Genomic DNA, 18861 nt, shown 5'->3' with positions numbered 1-18861 from the left:
GTAAACACTTCCATTTTTATTTTCAACTTGACACGGGTCTAATAGTGTTTTTGCAAAGAAATCTTAGTATTTGTTTAAATCTCACTAGGGTCTGACTTACAAAACTAGGAAGTACACGCAGTAAGGAGTTGTAAGAGAATGAAAGGTTGGGCGTATTTTTGCTGAGCCGCAAACTTTTACAGCACTTGTCAGAGCAGTTATGCAAAAATATCAGTCTGTTTGGAAGCTCAGAGGCTGTGGAAAGACTTCACCGCTTCAGTTTCCAGCACCATATGCAGGATGTATTATTACATATTTATGGTTTTATCCCCATTTTCGCTCTTTTATTGGACATCGACTTCTTGCCTCCCAGGATTTTTGTCAGGGTGGAGGTTCTTATTAGCATCTTTGCTGCCAGGACAAACATTTATTATGTAGCTTGGCTGAAATACTTTCAAAAATCCAATTCCCTTGTTGAATTATTCTCCTTCTTGACATTTCCTTTTTTTTTAAATCTGAAATTTAAGCTCTTTCTTTGTGGCGTTAATTATCACTCATGTCTTCTCCAATACAAAGCAATAAGAAGGCATCTAGCTGAATTATTTTTATTTTAGAAAATCTACAGAAAGTGGATGTACCACTTTGTTACGTATAGATGCTTGAAGGCTGGTGTGTGCAGGTTTTTATCCCTTTATGGTGCTTTTTCATAAACATGTTCAGGAGTTATTCAAATGGAAATCTGTGGTGTTTTTTGTTTCTCATGATATTTCACGGCTGTACGGTGTAGGGTTTGGCCTTTGGAAACTCTGTGGTCTTATCTTTCCTCTGAACTGAAGCTCTGTTGTGAGTCCCACCCAGCAGTTCATCCCCGAGGGGGTTAGACAGGAACTGTGTCTGTAGGCGGTTAGACCCCTACATCGTGAAATTTTATGGAAATGTGCAACATCAATCATCAACTCTGTTCATGTTCCCTATTTGCTGTTTCAGTGGTTGATGACAGTCACATAGTGTTGTCATTAAATTAGGAGTAGAGTATGGATTGTGGTTATTGATCCTTTTTTTTCTTACTGTAATGAAGCTCTAATTCTTACACAGACATCATATTGAAATCCTAGCTTGGCTATCTGTATGATCGATGCATCAGTTATTTGAAGGTACACAGAAGCTGTCAAATTGTTTTCCGTGCAGCCTCAAAGCTGGACGCCAACCAGCTCGGCCACCCCAATTTTGAAATCCTTCCTCTTCACTGAACGATGCGGGCTCTAAATAAAATAGCTTCAGACAGATGGGAAAGTAAATGTCACACCAAAGCTGAATGGCATGTTTCAAACTTCAATAAAAAGGCAATTGTAAACAATATGTGAAGAATCAGTCAGTTTCTATGAGTTCACGGTCTAAAGATTTTAAGGTTGAGTATCTTTGAAGGGTGTTTTCTTTAGTCGTCGATAATATTTGAAGTTGATGGCTGAAAAAAAGCGAGGCACAACTGTTATATGAAGCAAATGTCGGCGATTTGCTTTCTCTTAAAAACAATATGTGTAGCAGTTGGTTTGCTTGGCGAGGATGGTGTGAGAGGGTGAGTAGGAGGTAGTGTTGATCTGCGTAATTATGCAATTCACTGAAAAGTAAAGAATCGCCAAGTAAATTTTTAAGACTGTTACCAGAAACTCTATAATGTTTTTATTTGAAGGTGGAGGATATGAAGGCAGGCTTTCCCACACTACCCATTATTCATGTGTCTATTTTCTCTGGTGAAAACAAATTATTCCCTTCATGCTTTTGTTGCTAAATGTGTCACGTTGTGCACATTTGTCTCTGTTGTTGCTTTCTTCAGGGCGCTCTCATTCTTCCATTCTTTTGATATTAAAGCATTTGCTGATTGTTTTCCAACTTTCTCTTCCTTCATCAACATAAGTATGCAATAATTTATCATCATCACCATTTCCTTTATCCATCAGTTCCTTTCTTGTGTGGTTTGTTGCTCCAGGCCAGCCCCACAGAGTGTGACAATGCTTTTAAGCCATTATCATAATGCCTTTCATTTTCTTTGAGAATATCAATGTGTTTGAGATGTAATTTCAATGTATGTTAGTGGCCTCATTGCATAACACAATATTTTTGTTCACGCTTTTCTACCATTATACTTTCATTGCCTACTTATAACCTGTTCTCACCCACTGTTTTGACACCGGCTCCATAGCGCCACAGGACAGTCCTTCACACAGTGGTCTCCTACTGTTCATTATTGGAGCACACTAATTGGTCCAGTCACCTAACCTTCTGAGGCCTCTTTCCTCCCCACCAAACACAGCAGGTGTCAGGCTCATGTTCAAAGCGTATTTCTCCGCCAGCCCGCCGTGGAGGCGACAGCCGCCTCAGAAGCAATCACATCACATCAACTTTTTTCTTCTTCTTCTTTTTAAAAAAAATTTCTGTTGTGATGTGATGCGGCGACTTGCTGGCAGACCACCCACAAAGGTCAGGATCTTCTGTTCCTAGGTGCCTTTACCTAGATGGCTTCACTTCAAATAGTGGCCAAGAGTGGAGATAAAGTAAAAGAGATGGGCCGCTGGAGGAAAATAGTGATGAAAAGGAAGGATGGAGAGGGAGAAGTCTTTGAACGCTAGGGAAAAGCAGGGTGATAAAAACCCTCAGCAGCCCTGTGATATTTTTTTTTTTTTTTTTTTAATCCAATAAATTGAGTAAGTTAATAGTGCTCACAATTCAATGACTTCTTATTCATTATTTTACTTCCAAAGGTCTGCTATCCAAGGATTAATTGATTTCTATTAATAAGTGAGACCTCTGTTTTAGTTAAACTGTACTAGAACTATAATCTTACTGACATAAAACAGTCAGACCTTGTTTTTGTCTTTTAATACTGTGTAGCCAACACACACCTAGAAGCTATTGACATATTCTGTTGTACAATTACTACTCTGTATTTTATTTTTATTGTTTGTTGCAAGCTTGCCTTCACCTTGTTAGATTTAAAATGCCCACCTATGCACAAGTGGCTTACAGGGAACAATGCTATTACCGTTTGTTTGATTTGTTTGATGTCTGCCTTGCTACTTAGTCTTTATGGCAATGTGGGCGGTATATTAAGTTGCTGTTAATCGAAAACAAACATTTTCTACTACTTGCTGGTCACATTTAAATGATCTGACCTACCACGAGACAAGGATGGCTTTTAATTGTTAATCAGACACCAGGAAAGAGGCACACTCGTTGGACACACAACCCCGGAGGCCCAAGATTAGCATCTAAGAACCACTGCATTTTACCTCAATCTTCAGGTCATCTCCCAAGAGTCTTGTAGACACACTGCAAGACAAAAAGCCTCTCCACAATCAATAGCTGATTACCAGGTAACAGCACACAGGCTCTTCTAATCAATTTCCACTCCCTGTGTTAAGGAGCTTGCATACGATTTCAGGATGTCCTTTTTTTCTTGGTTGTGACGATGACTATGTAGAGTGTCGGCTATTATTGAATCCCCAGAAGAAGTTATTATTCTTCTCCATGACCTTTGACTCCAGTTGTCTTCTCTAATGGCAGCTCTGTCACATCACTGAAGGTTAGCTGTCAATTGAATATCGGATTGTGGCTTTTTAATGTGCGTGTTAGCTGGAACATGCTTTATTACTTTGTCAGCTTGTAAGTGTAGCCCATATATAACTTCTGTGAGCAGATATGCCAGATAATTGTTTTCTTGGAAGAAACACTGTATAATAAGAGCATGTGATGCAACAATGCCATCATTCTTATGTTGGTTATTCTTCTTTTATCTGCCTTTTTATTCACGCTCCTTCACAGTAGTCACACTGGGAGCCGCATTAATCTTGTGTTTACTAAGTACAGTGCAGAATTCGATAGCTGAAACTGCTGTCGACTCTGCGATTGTATTCACAGAGAAATTTAAGCCTAAACGAGTTCGAGAAGTGGCCTTCAAGTTTACAGAACTATTTCTGCTGCACAATTGCACATTTGTTTGATGAGAAGGGTTTACACATCTGAAAGCAGAGTACTTTAAAATACTGCAAGAGTTCTTTCATCTGTGCACACCCACAACACTTTGTTCCAAAACTTGACACATTTGTTATACTGCCAAATGAGCCACAGCGAAGACGCACTCACTTTGCCCGTTTTACGCACAGATATACACGCGCACACACACACACACACACACACACTCTCTTCAGGGCTCAGATCTCCCCAAAGGGCTGCTGCCCTCCTAACAGGAAGAGGAGTGTCAGTGATAACCCCGAGGTACAGGAAGTGACTTCACTAGATGTGAATTTAAGAGGCTGCGAATTATAGTGGAATGCTGCAGCTGCATTGATTTTTCAGCAGATGCTGCACATTGTAAAGACAGAGCCTGGATTAGATGGGTTTGTGTGAATTTTAACTGACCTGACAGGGAATGGTTAGTGTGCTTGTGTGTTTTGGTTTATGTGCCCACATTTGTGTTTATTCATTTGCTCTGTTTGGCAACCATATCACAGGATCACAATCTTTATTTGGACAATATGGCCCCGGCTCCCTCTTGACATCATCCGAGATGGTAAATTGCCCTGCTTCTGTGTCCTGTCCTTCAGCAGTTGCTCTTTAACGCTTTCATATCCTTCTGTGTGGTCTTCTGTGTAGATATTGAGACGAGGTTTTTGTTGGATAATTTTGATTAAGTATGCTGTGTTTTGGATTTGTCATTCCTGTCCTAAAATTTATAGTTTCTTTGGTCCAGATATTTCTGTATAGGTTCTTTCTTTTGTTTTAAATCTTTGATGACCCGTTGGCGTGGTTGGCTAAGAAAGCTCAACTTTAGAAAGCTTTAGAAATTGTTTTTTCAATATTTTTTTTCCCTTTTCAACTGAAGTCATTGTGGGAAAAAAAACACTTTAGAAATAAGCAAACACTTAGCCATATGTGAAACTTTGTGTACGTATAATCATGACATACTCAAGAATAACACACAAAATGTACTTTTTTTTTGGTCCTGTTAATAACTTAAACGTATAAAACAACAAATCAGTCACATGGAAAAAGTTAGTATAAACATATATGAATCACCTTCACATTCCAAAAATGCATTAAAGAGAGATAAAAGCATCTATATATCCATCCTGATTCATCCCTCCCAATCAGTCGGACAGCAGTTTAAGCAGGGAAACTCATTCCTTGCCGTCCCTCACTGCCACCTCTACCTCATCCAGGGAACATCAAGGTGTTTCTAAGTCAGCTGAGCGATATAGTTGGTACAGCATGTCCTGAGTCTGCCCCAGGGGCATCATCTGGGTGGACATCCTGAAAATACATCATCTTGGAGGCGTTCAGGAGGCCCACCCTAGTCAGATGCCTGAACCACCTTAACTAGATTCGTTCAATGTGGTCGGCGAAGGGCAAAACAAATTCAGAAAACCCATATGCCGACAAAGAGACCAGGCAAGGGACCAGTTCACCCTGGGAGAGGGTTACCAGGGTCCCAGTCTGGCATTGGCTCAAGGGTGGGTGTCTTAGCCTGAAGAGCTATATGGGTCTGCCCTCCTATGGGGCCACCACCCGCAGGAAGTCATGTAAGGGTTTGGTACATTGTCAATTGAGTGGAAGCTCAACGATCGACATACTCAACGGAATGATCCGATCCCTGGTAAAAATCTGCACTATTCAAACTTTTGACATTCAGGGTTTGTTCTCTTTGCTGCTGGGGTGTGTGATCTCAACGTACCAAGATATGAAGAGTTCTCTAAGGCCTTAAATATAATGGATTTAAAAAGATAACCAAATTATGTATGATACATTTTTCCATTTTTGGACAGTCATCATACAAGTTGTCAGATTTCAACTGCCAACTTTATAGGACTCGGTCCTCAGTGATAAGCTCACTACATCACTCATCACTGGTTAAATATGGTAAAACACTAATTCTCTTTGGCCTTATAACACATATTGAATAATATGTAAACTGTTAGAAAAAAATAAAATCCTTTGCTTGGTTGTGAAAGCCATGAAGTAAAAAAAAGTAAAACAACTAAAGCTTATACGGAAGAAAAAAAACAGGATTTGAGACACATGGCGTTTGCACTGTAATATTTAATTTCTGACTCACTCAGCTTATTTTATCAAATATAAATCTTTTAGTTTACAGTTAAGTGCTTCGAGTTTTTCTTTCCATTCTTTTTTTCTTTAAGCAAAAGTTGGAAACGTTTGGGAATCTATTACGGGGTTTTTTCTATATCCTTTTTTTGCCTTTCCTCACATTTTCTCTGCTCTGCTCACCTTCATGTTATTACTCCGTAAGTTTGTGTTACTCTTTTCTCATTCACTGAACTTTATTTTTCTTTCCTCTCCTCTTTTCGCCCGAGGGATTAGAAGCGTTACATTCTTACCCCGTAATGGTTCTAATCCGCTTACCTTAGTAATGTAGCCCAACATTAACCCCGACGTGCCCCGCTTTAGGCTTCATCTATCTCTGTTTTTGCATTCTTAATAAATGTCTGCTTTTGTAAACCGCACTCCTTAAGTTGATTGCACAAAGTTAAAACATTAAAAGCCTCGGTGAGCCAAAATCATCAAACAAGTTTTAGCGTTTTTTTTTCTCTTTTCTCCCAGCTTCCACCCATTGTTGAATTAGTTATGCTTGTCAAATGTGCCAATTCGCTGCAGTTAATTTTACATCTTTCACTAGAAACCCCTCAAACGGCATATATTTGTCAGCATAACTCACAAGTGCGATTTAATGGCCTCGAGTATGTAAATATTTTTAATTAGCTAAGTGCACTTCAAAGTCTTTGTCTTATGAATATGCAAGGTTGTATTGTATTTTTTTTTCTTCCCCCTCACTTGACAGCCATCTGTCTGCATGTCTTTGATGCATACCACATGTCTACCCTGCTGTTCAAAATGCCAGCACACACTCGAGGATTCAGGCTATCACTTCCACACTCACACACAGGTTTAATATATGGAATCAATTTTAATGCTTGCACCTCTTTAACATAGCCCTATATAACACAGCTCCTATCCGAGCCTCTTCAAAGCATTTAGCCTTTACGCTATAGTAGGAATTTCAGGGCTCACTTAATTCAGTCCTCTGCAGAGTGATGATATTCAAATTGTGGGATCTGAACAGTAACGGCCTTTAGTAGTTGGGTAGTTCTAGTAATTTGAATAAGGGCTGTCAAGGAAAGGTGCTGTTCACTGATTAAAATACATAAGAAATGAAAAAGGTTCTTTGTGGAGCAGATTATATCAGCCCCTGTCCTGACACCCCACCATCCCAAATTCCCATTACTTTCCTTTTTCTCATCTTTGAACAAAACATCCACGTTTTCATCCCTTTTGCACCGGACGGGTAGAAGATTCCACCTGCACTATTGGCCCTCTCCCCTCGCTTTCTCTCTCTTAACCCTCACAGACATCCTTTCTTCTATTAATATTCTTCCTCTCTGCCCGTTTTCTCACTGACATCTCATTTTTTTTCCTTTTATCCACTTTTTATTTTGCTTCTACTGAATTCTGGTCTGTATGTATTTTCTTTCTTGGCAGAAAGCCTTACTTTTCTCATGAACTGCCTAGCTCTATGCCCATGCAGGCCTCAGGAAGTGGGTGTGTAGTGTGTTGAATGGGTTTAGGGGGGAGAGAGAAAGAGAGAGGTAGGGAGAGGAGGGGAAAGGGAGGATACTGATTAAAATAATAAACAGCTGTGTGATAGAGCGAGGCTAGTGGCCAGAAAGAAAGAGCAACAGAGGAAGAGAGAGGAATGGGGATACCAGCTATGGAGTTTGTATGACCCCCCCCGCTAAAAGATCAAGCAGAGAGCGGGAGAATTCAGGTAACTTTTTAAAAAGTTTCTTCTACTCGAAGAGGGAGAGAGGACGGAATGGCAAATAGGTCACGCTCATCTTCTTCACCTTCCCAAGAGACAAGGGGATAACCAACTCAAAAGAGGGGCCAAAGTGTCAGACTCGCTGTTCAGGATCTAGACGCAGAACCTCGAGGCAGCTCTCTGTGAATATGTGGCTCCAACAAAAAGAAGGCGGCATTCTTTGACTAAGTGGCCCAGTCATGGCAGTGATTAGGAGGGTGTCATAGAGCGACCAAACTGGGGCTAGTAGCAAGTCGGACGCTGAGGGGGACTCTGTCTCTTTGAGCCCAAGTTACCTCTAGCAAGGGCAAATCACGTGCCTCCGTCTGCTGTGGTCTCTCCTCTTGGTGTGTGTGAGACTGGATGAGAGAAAGTGCTTTTTATTTCAGTAATTGAGAGCAAACGTCCCGGCCCTGCCCAGGGTTGGACTACTGGACACGGTGAACAAAGCTTCCTTCATACTTTGAAGGGAAGTGGTAGAAGGAAAGCAAAGCGAAGGAGAGCGCAGACCTGTCCTCAACCACTCTGACGTTTACATCAGCCCAGTCGTCCTTCAAGACACAAACTGTTATCTCCACTTTGCAGACCTCCACCCAAGATTTGTCAGATTTCTGTCGCGGTTTAAGTGCTCCATTCCTGGCCCGAGGAACTCAACAATCAGCCTACAGCTGCTACTCTGTCAAACCTCCAGTGGCACCACTTGTCCCTAAATCCTTGTCTCAGCTCTGAAGCATGACTGCAGGGTAACTGTCACCTTCCCTATGCAGTCTGGCTGCCTTTCAAAGGAGGATGCTACCAACATGTGGCGGGATTAGGCGAGCACACGCACCGGCATGCATGTTCGAATGCTGCCAAGGGGTGTGTAAATTGCCTGTTTTGGGATTGCAACCTGGTTTTGACCCTTTTGTGTCTGGATTTTTTGCAAGAGCTGGGTTTTTCAGTTGCCAGATTCGAGATTCTTCAAATTCTGGATTTATTATTGATCTGAACGCTGACCTTGAATGTTCTGGTTTTGACCATAACCACTGGAGGACTTGTCTACTTGCCCTAAACCTGAAACATCCTTTCATCTGTATGAAAGTAGAGAAGATGTAGGGACACAAGGGAGTAGGAGGAGTCAGAATGATTGGCTTCAACTTCAGCTTGCAGGAGCTGCTCAGAAAGTTTGAAAAGGTATATTATAAGTCTGTTCTGTCATAGCTTGACTACTTTTAGCTTTTGATTGATGCAAACTATGAGTACAAAGACAACCATCTTTCATTCTTCTTTTCCCCCCCTATCTTTGTTGTTGTGGTCCAAATTTAGTCAGCTTTATGAAGTCTAAGCAGTCCTTATTGGACTCATTAAAGTGGAATGAATGGTTCTGAGAGACGGATACTGTGCAGAGAGCGAATTAGTATAGAATGAGACCCACAGCCATGAAATCAGCATCATTTGTCAAAGCAGACCTTTACGCTAATTGCTTTATTAAGATCTAAAGGCTAACATGGCTTAGCCAAGTAAGGGTCATTGTTGTTTTGTTAATGTAAACAAGTTCTTTTAGATGAAAGTTTCACCGATGGGCGAGCACGTCTGGGTGTTTTGTTTTTTTTGCCCTTCAGCCATAGCTTAACAGCATGTTTAATGCTTTTATCCTTCATAAAGCTTTAAGCAGTAGTTGTTGCTTCAGTTTCCAGGGAGACTCGGTCGAATCGCTTCTCCAGCTCCAGCAAGCTCACAGCCAGCAAATCTCTATCACTCATTACAGTGTGCATAAGATCCAGAACCCATTAACCTTTCTGCTGCTTTTCTTCCCACTCGCACATAAATCAGTGTTTGTGTGTATGGTGAGTGCGAGTTTATAGATCGAGGAGAGGCGGCATATTTGAAGTCCTTTGGACCTAAAACGGTCCATTTTTAGTCAATAAGTCATAAATAAAACATAGAAGAAAAGTAAACACAGGCCGGTGGTTACTCTCATGGTGACCTGTGGCATACAAATGGTTTTTTGTGTGTCTGTTTGGGTATGTCTGTGTTGACGAGAGGGAGAAAATGATCCGTCGCTACACTTATACATCAACATATACAATCCTCTGGCTCCAAGCAGTCTTTCATTAGTTGAAATACACCCTAAAAGGGTTTTTTTGTAAATGAATATATGTGCCGTTGTTTGTCCGTTCAATGTATGCTTTCTGTGTTATATGTGAATGTGCTAGTGTGTGCAAACTATTTCCACTGGAAGTAGAAGCGCTAAAGGAAAATATAAGGGAAGCACTTGGGTAATGACTTGAAACACAGCCAGCTGGCTCAGAAGCCAAACGTGTCTCTGTTTTTTATTCTTGGTGTTACTCTTTCTTTCTGTCTTTATCACCATATCCTCTCCCTCTGCCCGTCTCTCCCTGGCTTTCCTCCTTTTTCCTATAACCTTTAAGAAGGATTTTAATTGTGCCTTAAAAAAATGCAGTGGATGATTATCCTTGCAGATCACAGCAAAGGCATTTGCTTCAGCCTTCAATGAAATGCCCATTGGCATTAACTAACTGCGGCATATTGCCACAGGTAGCTGTGTGTAGCCGTTTCATGTGCAGTCTGGTCACACTGTGGCTGAAATTTACTTTTTGAAATGTATTTTTTGTTTTTCAGCAGCGCACTTTGCAGAGTATTTAAACTCTACTATAAACTATTCAAAACATATACACAGGTCATGTCTTTTCATGCTCGTCTAACATACATCCACTCTGAGGCTCCTGTATCGTTTATACCCATTCAGCGTCTTCCCTCTGTTTATATTGGAGTGTGTATTTGGAACCACGGCTGATTTTTGTCAGTGGATTTTTTTCTGTGTACAAAAAATGCACACACTTGGCATCGCTACATGTAGGTCATGTTAGTTGGACAGTTGAAAACTCTTCATTTTTTCACCTTAGTGTGATGGACTTTCATTCAATGTTTTCACACGCTACTCATGTTTTGACCTGTTGCACTTGTGGCAACGAGTACTGTAAGTGTCGACTCTGGCCAAGTGAATCCATCACGTTGGAGAGTTTCATTTTCTCCTCTCTCCTCACTAAGACCAGAATCTGTGGATGTGTGCGTGATGTGTGCGCCTGAAGCCTTGTTTATACTCTGTTGCTGACACGGACAGCTGGAGACACAATAGTTATTCCTGTTAAGCCTTGATTATACTTTCTGCAGCCGCTTGGGTTCAAGTGATGCAAATTTTGTTGGTAAATGGGGAGTACCTGTCTTTGTTTTGTTTTTTGGGGGGGGGTTTTTGTGACTGCGGACTCATCCTGAGAATTTCCAGTACACCCACCCCAACTGGACTTGCATCCCAGATGGTGGACTTGAGGTGAGCTTCAAGGAAGTATGGAATGGGTGCTGAACCTGTGTTTCCAGCTGCCCGTATCTACAACAGAGTTCAGTCAAGTCGAGCGAGAGGAGTTATCTTCAGGATATTGAATAGCATATGGAATATGACTGGAATCTTTTTTCTTAAGCAATCCAGTACCGAAACCAATTCCAATAATGTTGTAGGTTACTAATACTCTAATCTTTTAATAATGTAGCTCCGGAGCCTGTTTAATACCAGGTTTCTGTGCCCATTCCCTACTCACTGGGGAACGGCAGGATGATGGAACAATGGGGGACATTGCCAAATCCCTAATCATTTTCACAAACCAGTGAGAAACTTAACACAAATACATTGCTTAACTGCTCAGTTATGATGTATAATTTACAAACATAATAGTGTAATATTAAAAAGAGTTTCATATCTAGAAACATTTTGAAGATATGTTCATTAATTCATCTGTAATAGGCCAAAATTAGCACGGGGTGATCCGTGTATCCGTTAGGCTCTAGTTAGTGTAGCACATTAATGGCAGTACAGACCATTTCCATTACTGCACACAGTTATTATAGTGATGCAGAGGATAGGAAAGCAATTCTGCAACAATGGCCTTTTCCAAGATTTTCCTGTGTTTTATAATTAGAGTAAATGTAAAATATTACATTTCCAGTGCAAATGATACACAATTAACTACTTAAGCTGCTGAAGATGTGTAATTTTATACACCATGTTTTGTATTATTTTACAACGTTCCTGCACTGTTGTAGGCTATATGTCTTATTACACTTTTATTAGCTACAGCAATTTTGCCCCATTTGCACACCTCTGTGCTCCAAGCAGTGTTACACTTACACACATGGTATTCTTTGGAGTCTTTTCTTTATGTGCAGTTGAAAAAGGTTGAACTGAGGGGAGTCCCAGTAGAGAGAGTGCGCGAGAGAAGAACACGGAACAGTTTTATACATCTAAAAATAAAACATTTGACAGGATCCTCTGCTTGCGTCAGCGCCCCTTGTGGTTTAACCCTCACACACAGACGTTCACACATGCCCTTTGAGATGGGGTTCTGTAATAGAGCCACTGAGTTAAGAACACACACACACAGACACACAAAATCTTGCTTCGTCATAATATTGAATTTGGTCCTGTAAATATACACACATCCATGCACAGAGCATTTTTGAGTCACACTGCAGTGCATTAGAACTTTATACCAGCATAAAATGAGAAATTCTTGCTGTCATTCAGACCTGGTGTAATGTAATGGTGGTCCAGCATTAATATGAAGGCTGATATTGCTCAGGGACTTGCTTCTGGATGGCGTGGGCCTTCCAAGTTGGCAAAAGAATAGAAGTTAAAATCTTTTTAGTCAAAGTACCTTGAGGATATTCCAGAAAATATAAACTTTTCTGCCCACTGGTAAATTTGTTTGCAGTACGCTGTGATGTCCCTCGAGAAAAGTCTCTGTGACACAATCCGAAGAAATTTTAGGTTCACTTGTAGTCAGCTGTCTCATCCATTTTTTGTGATAAGAATGATGTGAAACTACTTTATTGCTGCCCTTGACTGTACCTTAATTTTCCACTGATAAAACCATGTTCTTTGTTCGTATTTTTAGGACATCCAGGCTGAGATCGATGCCCACAATGACATCTACAAGAGCGTCGACGGGAACAAGTCGAAGATGGTCAAAGCGCTGGGCAGCTCAGAGGAGGCCGTGTTCCTCCAGCACAGGCTGGATGACATGAATCAACGATGGAGCGACCTGAAGACCAAATCCGCCAACATCAGGTCAGTAAAAGCTCTCAACTTAACTTGTTAACTTTTGCTTTCTCGAGTCTTTTGGGTCATGGATGTCAGATTGCAGTTTTTTGCCTTTTTGCTGCTCTCAAACTCGGAAGAAAAAAGATATCTTGGCATAAGGTCTCAAGGCAATGGTCCAAGTAGGTCTCAGCTTGAGTGTTCTCCTTTTTTTAATCAGCTAGTGTGTCATAACATTGCAGAAGTTTTGATTAACTATTAAATGTAGTGCATTGGGAGATGTGCTATTTCCTGATCAGGAAATTTCCTTTTCCCCAACATGTGGAATTCTGGAGCCCAGGAAGTTGATAAATGGAAACAATCCAATCAGAAAATGCTTTAATTTAAAAATGAAATAACAATGTCAGTAAAATGGTCTGCATTTGTTTATGGATAACATGACCTGCTTTGTACTCAGTGAAAATCCTAAACACTGCGCCTTTAAACACAGTGTCCATAGTGTCTACTTGATTATTTTACACAAATTACACCAGGCTTCTACACAGTAACTACATCAGGCGGGTCAGACTTAACTCGGTAATCTACTCATTCCAGAAACAAGCTCATTAATTCAGTCATTACTCTTATGCATCACAGCCTCCATCCCAGGCTGCTGCCAATGTTGTTTTCTTAAAATGCTTTAGAAATTCGGAAGAGGAAGAACAACAGCTACTGCGTGATATTTTCATATGTGATGTGACCGTTTACAGCATCAAATACTGCAGAATAAAATGTCAGGTCGATGCAGGACAGCCACAAAACAGTGGTGCTGTCTGTTTGCATCGTGCCTCTCTCTGCGCTATTGACACTACGACAGAACATCCTGCAGCAACCAATTTATAGCTTGTTGAGCTTTTGTGGTCCTATTTCTTTGTGATTGGTACTGCAGTTTCACAGGAGTGAAGCTAGTTCTTTGACTGACTCGCAGCAGTCAGCCCAACTTTGAGCTGCTACACATGCAATCCCGAAGGCAAGAAGCTGAAGCTGATGAATATTCAAGAAATTTGTGCATGTTGTAAATTTGAAGTGTCCCATTTTGGGGGAAATTCAGGTGGTACTTTAATTTAAAAACAAAAAAAAGAGAGATGCATTGATTTTTCTGATTGCATGATTGAAATTGGTCTCAAGGTTGCTCCCATTTTATTCTGAAACACCAGGGAGTTTGTTTTGAAGAGCCTGAAAATGTTTTCAGGCATGTGTAGAAGTACATAAATCACTTATCGAAAGATACACTGAGACCAATTCAACTGTCAAGTATTGATTAGGAAATTTGGTACTTATGAAATCCAAATGTAGTCCTAGTCATGATTTAAAAACATTCTTCATATATGAAAATATTCATTTGCATACAGTATTTTAGGAAATATTCATACGAGCTGTTTATAACAGCCTTACACTGCCTCCTGTTCTCTGCATGTCCATCGTGAAGCAGAGGGATGACATATAGCACAAAAAATACCCGAGAGCAACCACGGTAGGACATAAACTTCACACACGCAGTGCCTCGTCAGCCACAACCTTGGCATAAATAAAAAAGATTGGTGATGAGTGGGGACGCGGACGGTGAAGAAAGTGAAGGCAGAAGTGAAGGTGACAGGGCCAGATGGAGATGTTCAAAGAGGAAGAGGGGAGGGTGAATAAAGCCATGCCAGGAGAACAAAGTGAGGTTGGGATATCAATACAAATGGTGAAATGAGATGAAATGATTCTGAATTTATAATGGTTTATTTTGGTGGGAGAAATGGGACTTAGTCAAGATGAAGCATTGCACAGAAAGGAAAGAACAGGGAAAATAGACAGCAAGAAAACTCTGTGTGTGTGTGTGTCTGTGTGTGTGTGAGTGTGAGGATACGGTATGATGATTGCATGCAGGCCATTATGCCTTAATTGCAGTACATGTGTAATTAAGGCTAACTCGGTAAGTGGCATTAGGAGGTCTCTGTACACCGTGTTCAGATACATTTTGCCCAGAGGAGAAGACAAAAATAAGTGATTATCAACACACATTGCACTCAAGCTGCCACCCACACCGTTAGCAGCCAACTGCATCCACCTTCTTCAAATAACGTCCACTCCAGAAGGCCAGCGACCTCTTTTGAGTGGTTAGCAATCTGGTTTTTACAGGGTTTTGTAAGGATATGTCTTTTGACGTGTTGAAATACAGTCATAGCTAGAATGTAGCAGGAAGAATTCAAAAGTTGTTGAACTTTACTATATGATTTAAACGCTATAATTTAGAGAATAACAAATTTGAGACCATAATATGTGCGGATGTATAGAATAAAGTATAAAGTAAAGAGTACAGTTTGAAAGGATTTACTGGGATACTGTCACAGGGATCTGGTGGTACTAGTTTAAGTGGATGCTTCATCTTGGCAGAGCACATCTGGAGGTGAGTGCTGAGCGCTGGTCTCGACTGCTGGGCCTTTTGGAGGAGCTGTGGAGGTGGATCTGCATGAAGGATGAGGAGCTGGCGAAGCAGATGCCCATCGGAGGAGATGTGCCCACTCTGCTGCAGCAGCAGAATCACTGCACGGTAGGAATTGTTGCCACTGGCGATGTTCCTGCCACACTCTGAAAGATTTATCCATACCTTGTCCTTTCCTTATTGATTTTTCTTTAAGTTTTCAGAGAGAAGCTTCAAAAAAAGTAACTTTTTTTCTAAAATAAACACGTTCCTTCTGAACATTTTAAGCATTTGTAACCATACTCTCAGCTTGATATAGCCAGCCCCATGTTATCAAGCTTTTTTTCCCCTTCTTAAAGCAAATGCCTCATTAGTTGTCCCCTCTCTCTTTCTGTGTGCGCAGATGGCTTGCTTGTGTTTGACTAACATCTCCCTCACTGTCCTAATCATTTTCTCCTGTTAGGGTACAGAGGGTTAAGATTTCTATTATTTCGTGAAATTTGCTAATGTTATATCGTAGCAGCCTAATTCCTCCCTCCTTATCCTGAGCAGACGTCTAATTAATTAGAATAAATAAATTGCACAAGATGCGTTATTGTCATAAAGATAAACAAACGTGTTATTAAAAATATAACCGTGCTAAAGATGATTGTTTTTCAAGCGTTAAGCCCAGCAGCCGTGTGGCTATGGTACATTTATTCGTTTCAAAATCCTGCATTGGTAGAGTTTTAAAGGCCAATTTCGACATCATTGCCGTACAGTGAGTAGTGTCGTTTCTCGTGTTTTATCTTTGCACTTATTGATGTTTTTACACTACACAGAATCAGTTTTTCTAACAAGCAGTCAATACCTTTATTGTGCTGACCCATTCGTACCTTTGCCATCAGTGCCGTTTGTCAGCAGTGTTCCCCACTGTATTATTTATTGTAACCACGGGTTATTGTGATAGTGCACCTGAGTGTAATTGCTTTCAGATAAATGACTCAGCCCGTGGCTACTGTTTACTCCCAGCCTGCCGGCCGCTCTTGACATCGTAATGCGTTTCTCGGCATCCCGTTCGCCAGACTATTATTTTGTTCCCCAAAATGCCTTGGGAGTAAACACGCGTGCAGTCATGTGTCACAGACGCAAGGATCACAGACACGCTGGCAGATCAGCTGGCACACGCGCACACGGAGCTCAGTACTCCTGCGTTGCGACACCTTAGCATACGTGAAGCGCATTTGTATCTGAATGCCTTCTCTGATCTGCTACATCTTCTTTTTAAGTTTGTGATGAAGTTTGACAAACTATATTTTGAAATGTCATTTTGTAATTTTAGATGGCAATTTGTTAGATACAATACTGTTCGAGGCTAATGAAACAATCATGCACATAGAAAACAAAGGAGTTTCAATTTTGAGAAGCACTTCTGTGATAATTTGTAGAAAGAAATATGAAAGAGAGGGAAAAAATAAGACAAATTACACACACACACACATAATAAAGTGTGTAATACTTAAAGCACTAATTCCAAACTTCAAAAGAAAAAAAATCATTAGAGCAATGTGCTCAGTGCTTTCCCTTTTTTAAAGGAAAATGGAGAAGGAAAAAAAAAGACATAACTGATCGACCACAGAGACTAAGAGCGGGCTCTTCCAGTGGCACACGATCAATTCCTTGGCTGCTGTAATGTCTGCTAAATATAGTCTTTTAATGGTTTAATGAAGAGTCGTTACTCAGAAAGCAGAGCAGATTATGTAAAAACTATATATTATGGGAAAAGAGAGACACTCTTCCACACTTTGCCTGGTTGACAGTCCAAACTTGGAGCCTTTATGGGAATCTTGTTTCTGATTTTAATTGAGATGGGTTCATCAGAGTATGCTCTCAGTGATCGAGGCTTGCTCCATGTTTCTGCTGAACACCTTACAGAGAGAAGAGAAAGGCATTACCCCAGCTGATCAGATGAGCTCCATTATATAAGCAATGAGTCTGAGAGCACACGCAGTAACCACAGAGTGTAATCTACCTTCATGTCCACTTCTACTTTCCTTTTCTCATTACCCTCTCTCAGCCCTTTTATCTCATTTTCTGTCATCCTTTGCTGTGGTTCCTGTCTCTAGCCTTTTTGTCTCTTTTCTTTACACTCCTCCTCTCTATTTCTTTCACATTTTCTCCTCTCTGCTTTCCCTTGTTCATCTCCAGGTATTCAGCTTTGAGAATACTCAAAAAAGGAAATAATGAAACTGGCGAGTTGAAAGTGCAGAAGTCTCACTTACCATTTTTTCCCTGTGTTATGTTTTTCCCTCACTTCTTCTGTGTTCTTAGTAGATTGGCCTGGAGGTCTTGGTGACCCTAAAAAGGATGAGGGGAGGTGGCTGAGCAGAACAAAAAGCTGGGGCTTTGAACATGTCATGCTCTATTACTTGCTTACACTGACAGACACACACTTGCAAGTCCCCTGTGCTCACACATACATACGCAGACACAGTCGGTAAGCAATGCATGTACCAGCTGCTCTGCCGGAGAGATTGGGGGAATGTGTATGGATATAAATATATGGAAATTGGTGTCTCTGAGGTAGGGAAGGCTTAGAGTAAGGTTTTTTTTCCATTCTCTTTTTGTTTTGGGAGACTTTGAGAGATAAAAGATGAAGGCTAAGCCACTTAGCCCAGCAGAGAGCAACGGATATTGCCGTTATTAAAGAATCAGAAGGAAGAAAAATATGAAAGAGCAGTGGTCCAAGCAGAAAGTGATAGACAGGAAGTGGCAAACAGAAGCAAAATTAAATGAGGAGAAAAGAGAAAGATGTTATGTACAGTAGATGAGAACCCAGGTTAGTGGAAGTAGGAAAAGTATACATAGTACATCTTTTTATATTCATAATATTTAGGTTTCCAACATATCAGCTGCAGTCAGATCTAGCTCAACAAGCTGATTGCTGAAGTGCTGAAAGTGTGAGGCAACTGAGTGGATATTGTCTGTGCTAACTTGAGTTACTTCTCCCGCCCTCCTCTGTGTATTCATCCGTGTCTGTGTTTTTCTCTTCTAAAATGGCCATAATAGCGTTTATTAATTGCACATTCAATTACCCAGTAAAAACGCCTTTGTTAGCATCAAGCCGATTAAACTCATCAGTCTCTTCTATTAAATTAGCAGCTTTTAGATCAAGGAGTGGGAACGAGGGACCAGAGGCTTGTGGGCATCTTTAACGACTCTTATCTTTCAGCAACAGTTGGTTTCTTGTCTGCATTGTTACGCAAGTTCAATCTGGTTCTTTCAAAAGCTCATTCGACTCATTCAGAATGAATACAGGCAACAGGCAATATACTTTAAATTTAGTTAAACCCCACTTCCCCATATCTTCTAAATATGCTTAAGTAGCATACCATTACTCAAACTAAAGTGGGGAGAGTCTAAAAATTTGCCGCAGGACTCATCTTAATCATTGTGCCTGAATGATTGATTAGCACCATTTACTCTTGAATGGACAGG

General features: G+C 40.7%; 1 protein-coding gene across 3 annotated transcripts in view; it reads left to right on the top strand.

Annotated features, from left to right (window-relative positions):
* Positions 1-18861, top strand: part of utrn (utrophin) — a 190584-nt gene that overhangs the window by 97211 nt on the left and 74512 nt on the right. For all 3 annotated transcript variants that reach the window (XM_087851852.1, XM_087851850.1, XM_087851851.1), the window contains 2 exons: positions 12796-12968; positions 15357-15513. In XM_087851852.1, the coding sequence (XP_087707978.1) occupies positions 12796-12968; positions 15357-15513 (330 nt within the window). The remainder of the gene's footprint in view (positions 1-12795; positions 12969-15356; positions 15514-18861) is intronic.

Source organism: Neolamprologus brichardi, chromosome 15 (assembly GCF_056152115.1).
Source record: "Neolamprologus brichardi isolate AB-2024 chromosome 15, ASM5615211v1, whole genome shotgun sequence".
In the NCBI taxonomy this organism is placed as follows: Eukaryota; Metazoa; Chordata; class Actinopteri; order Cichliformes; family Cichlidae; genus Neolamprologus; species Neolamprologus brichardi.
Note: the sequence above shows the minus strand (reverse complement) of the source record. Positions and strands in the feature narration are given on the sequence as shown.